Source organism: Varanus komodoensis, unplaced genomic scaffold (genome assembly GCF_004798865.1).
Source record: "Varanus komodoensis strain SLA01 unplaced genomic scaffold, ASM479886v1 scaffold2, whole genome shotgun sequence".
Taxonomy (NCBI): Eukaryota; Metazoa; Chordata; class Lepidosauria; order Squamata; family Varanidae; genus Varanus; species Varanus komodoensis.
This window is the reverse complement of record NW_025335568.1, coordinates 473,473-480,663: the sequence shown is the minus strand read 5'-3', so window position 1 is coordinate 480,663 and position 7,191 is coordinate 473,473. Positions and strand designations below refer to the sequence as shown.

The 7,191-nt window shown below is 70.5% G+C and overlaps 1 protein-coding gene across 1 annotated transcript; it reads right to left on the bottom strand.

The window, feature by feature from the left end:
• Window positions 1-755: 755 nt before the first annotated feature.
• On the bottom strand, window positions 756-7,039 carry LOC123023144 (rho-related BTB domain-containing protein 2-like). The gene is made up of 9 exons (XM_044429569.1): window positions 6,842-7,039; window positions 6,655-6,758; window positions 5,809-5,994; window positions 4,633-5,552; window positions 4,389-4,507; window positions 3,189-3,339; window positions 2,662-2,750; window positions 2,201-2,306; window positions 756-2,017 (listed from the first exon to the last, which is right to left on the bottom strand). Exons 1-9 carry the CDS (start codon window positions 7,031-7,033, stop codon window positions 1,842-1,844), a joined length of 2,043 nt encoding a protein of 680 aa, XP_044285504.1. The 5' UTR covers window positions 7,034-7,039; the 3' UTR covers window positions 756-1,841.
• Between the last annotated feature and the right edge of the window lie 152 nt (window positions 7,040-7,191).

The window sequence follows — 7,191 nt, the reverse complement described above, 5'->3', positions numbered from 1 at the left end:
AGGGGCACGAAAGGACAAGCCTTGTAAGGGGGCACGTTGCTCCCTGGGCTGGCATTTCGGTGGCTGTGCGTCCCGGAGGTGCCCTGCATCACATCAGAAGGGCCTGGACCAGAGAGGAGCCTGGCTCGCTTCCCTGCAGTGGCCTCGAAGCAGCACTTCCAGGCCGCACACCGCTCGGGCCACCCACACTCCTCCTCCCAGTAATTGGTGGTGGTGGTGGTGGTGCGATGTCCCCTCAACAGAGCTTCAGACACCGGGTTGGAAAATAGCCGCTCCTGCAGCAGAGCTGCTGGGCGCAAATAGAAACACAGAAAGAGCGAGTCAGAAGGGGTCGCCTGGGCCAACTCGTCTGACCCCTGGCTCCAGCCAGCTCCGCTCACGACATGCCCACCATGTGCATGTCCAGCCTGTCTGAATGTGCAGGCAGGGCTGGAAGCAGGCATGGCTGCCAGGAGAAGAGCCTGGCCACGGCCCAAGAAACTGCCAGCGGGCGGAAAAGGCGCCCTGCCACACCAGGTGAAGCCAATATGCCGGGAATTCACAGCCCCCCCCCCCGCCCCGGCCACAACTGCCCAAGAGGTGGGAGCTGCTGCAGCGGCCCAGGATCCCTCTAGCTCTGCTCCTAGGGCAGCGGGACGAACGGGTCAATGCCTGTGCATTCGGGGGGGGCCTGTAATGCCCCCCTCCACCCTGACCGAGAGACCACCATATGCGTCGCCCTGACCCTGCGCTGCCCAGCTGCAGACTCACACAGGTTCACAATACAAAAGGCTTTTATTAAAGGTTAAAACAGGCCAATACTGCAGTGTGTAAGAAAGAGTGGGGCGGCCCAGCTCACAGTGGTCAGAAACGCGGATGCGCGAGGGCCGCTCGGCACCTGCTCGCATCGAAGCCCTTCGGTAGGGTGGGTGCCACGCGTGGCCCCACCCTGGGTAGGTTTGTGCTTGGCAGAGGTCTTGGAAGGAAAACTGGAACACGTAGAAAAAGTGTAAAAATGTTTGTGCAGATCTGGGGGGTGCCTGGAAGACCCTCCTCTCACTGAAGCAAACCCAGCTACTTCCCTTAATGCACCCGAGGGCGTGACTAATGGGGGGGGGGCAGCTGGGAGCTCTCCCTGTTGTGAAGACCCCGGGGGGGGTCCCTTTGGCCCCAAGGCCAGGCCGGGGGGGGGGGGGGGGCCAGCCCCCCCCCCCCCCCGTACCACCTTCCTCTTCCACCCATGGACAAGCACAAAACGAGATGCCTCGGAAGAAACCCCACCCTGGCCCGGGCACACCACTCCAGCTCCCCCATGCACCGCATCCCCCGCCCGTCCGTGACCTACCCCTCCACTGCAGCCAGGTGGCTCAGTGACCCACGTCCCGTGGCAGCCCACTCCGGGCTGGCAGAGCCCCGGACAGCCCAGCCACGACGGCCAGCAGGGTTGCCAGAGCAGCTCTGGAAGCCCTTGCCCTCCTGCACCGGCCCGGCCCGGCCCGGCCCGCCTGCAGCCACCCAGCACAGCGGGAGAAGCCCCTTGTCCCCAGAATACTGTTCAGGTTGGAGGTAGAGTCGAGAGAGACGGCTGGTCAGGGCCACCTGCTTTGCCGGGCACCCACCGGCCCGCCCAGGTGCGGGCACGGGTGCTGGCAGAGGTGGGCAGTGGCGGCCAGAGGCACGGAGCCAGGGGGGAGGCTGTAAACAAGGCAGAGGCACTGCCTGGTGGGCGGCGGGCAAGACGCCTCGCTCTGCCGAGGCGGCACCTGCACCGGCCGGCCGGCCGGCCAGCTCCCTCCCGGCAAAGGCACGAGCAGGATGGGGGAGCCGAGCGTGCCCCCCGCTCGGGGGACGGACGCGCGGGCTCAGGAAATGGGGCTGGCGTGGTGCGGGCGCCAGAAGCACCACTTGCGGCGGGGGTGCTGCTTGCGCAGCGTCTCCTCCTCCAGCTCGCGCTCCTTCTGCGAGCGCAGGTAGCGGTCCTCCTCCTTCAGGTACCAGACCGGGGGCCAGCGGTGGCGCTCGAAGTGGGCCTGGTTCTCTGCGGGGGCAAGGAGCGGCCGGGTCAGGGGCAGCTCCCGGGGAGCCCTGCACGCTCCTGCCGAGGGGTGCCAGAGGGGCTGCAGAAGGGGGGAGGCCCGTGCCCCCACGGGACCACAGGGCCGCCCCGCCCCCAAGTGCAAGCGGCCTCTCTCGCCCCACCCCGCTGGCGGGCCGCCCCTACCTGCAGACATGCTCTTCATCTCCCGGGGGAAGCGGCGGCACACGCTGTTGTAGTTGGTGCAGATGTGGTGCAGGCACCAGGCGGCCAGCTGGCGGGCATTGTGGAACTGCGGAGCAGGCGCGGCGGCAGGTGAGGGGCAGGCACTTCCCTGCGCACGCACCGCCCCCGGGGGGCCCTTGGCTGTGTCCCTGGGGGCCCTCACCGCCCCATTGCCGTGGAGGGGCAGGTGGGCACGCATGGGGCGCTCAGCTTCCGGCAGCAGGGAAGCCTCTTGCCCCGCTGCTCTGTGCCCCAGGGAAGCCCCAGCCAGCGGAGGCGAGCCCCGGGAGGCGTCGTGGCCCTCGTCCGGGTGGCACCTGCCTACGCTTGCACAGCTCTGGGCCGCCCGGGGGTGGGCTTCAGCCTCCGGTGGAGACAAAGAGCAGGACTTTGCACCTGGCTTCCTCAGGGCTGCGCCATACCTGTGTCATCTCCAGGTAGAGGATAACCTGGGCATCTATTTCCACCTGCTGCAGGCTGGCATGAACCAGTTCATCTACTGCGTACTGCTCTGTGGGCAGAAGAGCAGGGAGGAGTCTCAGGCAGGCAGGCAGGCAGGCAGGCAGGCAGGCAGGCAGGCGGACTCTTGGCTGTCCTTGACAGCAGGGTTTTCAGAAATGTACTCTGTAGCTGCTCAGAGGCCCACCCCCACTTCCAAGGCTCTTTGGGGGAGTCGGTACCCCTCCCCACAGCCACGCCTGGGACAGAAGCGGGCCCCCACCGTCCCCCCGCGCGGAGTGAGGGTGGGCGGCCGCTCTGCCTCCCCCGAGGCTGCCCGCCCCTTCAGTCTCCCGCTGGCAGGCCACCAAGGCTCTGGGGACACATCGATCCTCGGGACGCGGTGTCCCTGCAGCCTCGCGATCTTATCGGCAGCTTATGTAAGAGGCCTCGAGGCGGCGCTGGCCGGGGGGGGGGCAGGCGGGGGGCGCCCGAGCCGCCGAGGACTCACCGGTCAGGGCCTGCAAGCGGCTCAGACACAGGCGGTTGGTCAGCACCAGCAGCTCCATGGCGTCCAGGTCCGGCCGGGGGACGAAGAGCCCCGTGTACAGGAACTCCAGCACGGCGCGCAGGCAGGCGCGGTTGGTGCCCGGCAGAGGGACCTGGGGGTGCGGGCGCGGAGGGCGCTGAGGAGGGGCCCGGCCCGCCCAGCTCGGCCCCTGCTCCCCTCCGCTCCCGGGGCACGGCCGGCCCCTCCGCTCCTCCCACTAGACCGTGCAGGCCCCGGCACAGCACAGAATTCTGCCTCCCGGGACGCGCCCCCGAGCCCTCTGCCCGCAAGCGGCTCTGCGGCTGCGCCTCCCGGGAGCCGGGCCCATTTCTCCGGGCTTCAAGGGAACGCCAGCTCAAAGGAAACGCACTTTGCACAAGTTCAGGGACGTTCACCGCCCCGGCCAATGTTCCAAGGCCCAATCCTGGCTCCCCGCCAGGGTGTGGGACGAAGGCAGGGCCAGCCACCTCTTCCCCAAGGAATTCTGCAGCGGCAGCGTCTCAGAGGGCAGGCGAAGGCGCCTCTGTCCAGCGGGGCGGGGGGGGGCGGGAGGCCTGGCGTGCCGCTGGGCTGGCCTCCCTGGGCCCCTGCCACGGCCCAGCGGGAGCCCCGTGACCCTTTATTTTTGAAATGCCCAACGTATCTTGAGCCCTGGAAGGCGGCAAGGGCCCCTCCCCCGGGAGGCCGGCCGCGACTGGCTGCGGGGTCACATTCCAGGGACCAGCTGGCCGTCCCGCTGCCAAAGGGTCTGGGTGGGGGGGGAGGGGAGGAGGCGGGGCGGCTGCTGCGGGGGGGGGTGCTCGCCCTGCGCCAGGCCGAGGGGAGGGCGGGGGAGTTGGATTCACCTCTGAGCTGCAGCCCGGCCCACTTCTGCAATCGATGCCTGTGACCCAGCGGCCCCCAGCTCAGCTGTCAGGGCGGGCAGAGCCACAGGAGCCTCGCGCCAGCGGCCGCAAAGCCGTCCCGGACAGCTCCCGGCACGAAGCCGGGCGGCGCCCCCCGGGCCCGGATGCCGCCCTGCCCCAAGAGCCCAGCGGCGCCACGGAGCCGTGGAGCCAGCTCACCCCGCAAGCGCGCCTGGAGCCCCGGCAGAGGACCCGGCCAGGGCAGGAAGCACCACCCGCCCCCCACCGCTGCGGCCCACTCTCCCTGGCTCCTCACCTCTGTGGCACAGCTCTCCCGGAAGGCACCCCCAAACATGGCCACCATGAAGTCGCAGCCCGCCAGGAGCAAGGGCTTGTGTGCCAGCACCGAGCCGTCATCCACCACGAACGCCACATCTGCGGGGACACAGGGAGCAGGCCGGCTCAGAGCCGAGCCTGCCCCGGGCAAGATGGGCCTGGCGGACTGCAGGCCTCCGGGACCATGCTGCCCCGCCCCGGCCCCCCCCTGGCCCCCACAGTACCCGCAAAGGTGCCCTTGCTCAGGCACTCCTTGATGCGGTTGGCGCGGCGCACGTGGAAGGCCTTGGTGATCTCCCGGTTCATGAAGCTCTCCTTGTTGAGGGTGTTGGCCACCATCATGCGCAGGTCGAACACCTCCAGCAGCTCTGCGATGGCGGCCACCTGCATGAGGTCGGCCCGGGGCTGCTCCAGGTGCCCCGTGTACAGGTACTCCAGCACCGCCCGGAAAGGGCCCGGCTGCACAGACCCGTCCATGTAGATGGCCGTCATGAGCTTCTCGCGCTGCGTGACGGGGTCCCGCACCCCCTCCTGGCGCATGCTGACGAAGCCCCGCCCCCAGCCCGACAGCTCCCGAGGGGCTTCGGCCACGCGCAGGGGGTCGTCGCTCTGCGAGGCCCGGAGCGAGGCGGCCGCCGCCACCCCCACAGCCCCCAAGCAGCCCTGGTCGGCATCCAGGCTCCTGGTCCTGCCGGCGGGCTCCTTCGCCCCAGCGCCCTCCCCTGCCAGGTGCAGCGTGAAGAGGTCGTAGAACCTGGAGCACGACGTGGCCAGGTACACCCGGTGGGCGAAGACCCGGGGGCCGCCCTGCAGGCAGAACACCACGTCCGCGCACAGGGGCTCCTGGAAGAGGGCGGTGGGGCCCCGGCCCTCCTGACAGGCCGGCTCCGGGACGTGGATGAGCGGCGGGGGCGGCCGGGGCGGGAGGAAGGGGGCCTGGAGCAGAGGGCGCTGTGTCTTCTTGAGGTGGGACTTCCAGAACTGCAGGTGGCGGCGGGAGATGAGGGCTGCCCGGATGGCGTTGTCGAAGACGTCTTTGATGCCAAACTGGGCCACCACGCTGGTCTCATAGTAGGGGACACCGAGCTCCTTGGCAACCTCGTGCCCACACTCCGGTGGGAGGATATCGGAAGGCTTAATCGGCCTAGAGAGACGGGGGGGGGGAGCTGCAGTCACGGCGCATCCTGCACCTCGCAAGGGCCGCCCTGCAGTGCCTCCACACACGCAGTGGCCCAGAGACGGCCCAGCCCTCAAGGGGAGAGAGCCCAGCCGAAGCCGCCCGCGGCAGGGGGCACCCCAGGAGCACGTGTGGCCGGGGACACCGCACTCCCTGCCCGGGCCTGTGGGCCCCCCTCAGGAGTCTCCGGAGGCCCCCGCCGACAAGGCGGGCCGGGGCGTACTTGGCCAGGGGCCGGCGGGCGCGGTTCACGGCCTCGAGGTCGGCATAGCGCAGGTCCAGCTGGCAGCCCACCAGGACGATGGGCGTGCGGGGACAGAAGTGCTTGATCTCGGGGTACCACATCGTCTTCACGTGCCGTAGCGAGTTCGGGTTGGCCAGAGAGAAGCAGAGCACCACCACATCGGACCTGAGGGGGGGACAGCAGGCTGGGCAGGGTTCGGGCCACCCCCGCCCCCGCCCCTGCCCCTCGCCTTGGGAGCACGCTCCCCTCCGCCTCAGCACAGCTATGGGGGCCAGCAAAGCCCTGGGCTGGGTAGCCAGGCTCAGCAGCCGGCAACCGCAGCCCCGCAGCTCTGCCAGCCCTGGGCGGGCGGGCGGGCGGGCGGGCGGCCTTGCCCGTCTCCCGCACGAGGAGACCTCCGATCCCACCTGGTGCATTTGACACTTCCCATCAGCTGGATCGGGGCCTCCACGTGCCGCTGCCGCTCCAGCAGCCCTGCTCCGGGAAAGCGCTCCTATGTCCCGCGAGGGCATGCCCCCAAGCCAGAGGGCCCAGCCGCGGTCCCCAGGGCTGCCGCGTCCTCCCTCTTGTGGCACCCGCGTCCCCCCGGGGGCTTGCGATCCCACCTGCCGGGCCAGCGAGGAGCGCCAGGCCGGAACAAGAGGCAGCCCACCCACCGCCGGGAGCGCCCCCTCGGCCAGAGGACGGGTGCAGCACGGGGAGCCCTGCCCTGCGCAGGAGCCCGCTCTCGCTGCCCTCCCTCGGGAGCCGGCCCGGGGCACGTGCACGGCGCCCGGTGGGGGAGCAGCGGGCCGGCGCAGCCCCGGGCCGGGGAGATCCGCTCACCTGCCGTAGGCGAAGCGCCGGTCCTTGTGGTGGTCGCCGAAGGTGTCCCAGAGCCGCAGGGAGACGCTGACCTCGTCCACCACATCGCGGGAGCGCTCCAGCACCTGCGGAGGCAGCGCGGGAGGCAGTGCTGGGCGTGCCGCCGCCCCGCCCCGCCCCGCCCGGCCCCGCGCGGCCCCGCGCTCACCTCCTGGCAGACGCGGTACTGGTCGATGGCCCAGACGGTGGGCACGTGGGTGGCCAGCAGCTGGTACTGGGTGAGCGTGGCGTTGCAGGCCCGCGCGCAGATGAGCCGCGTCTTGCCCACCGCGTTGTCGCCCACCACCACGCACTTGATGGTCTCGACGTTGGGGCGCTCATAGTCCAGGTCAACGTCCATGGGCTCGGCTGCGGGGGGGCGCGGCGGTGAGCGGGGCTGGGCTGGGCCGGGCGGCGGGCGTCCCGCGCGAGCCCCGCCTCGCCCGCCCGCCCACCCGCCCGCGGACAAAGCCCGGGCGGCGGGGGGAGGGGGAGGGGAGTGGGCGGGGCGGCGGGGGG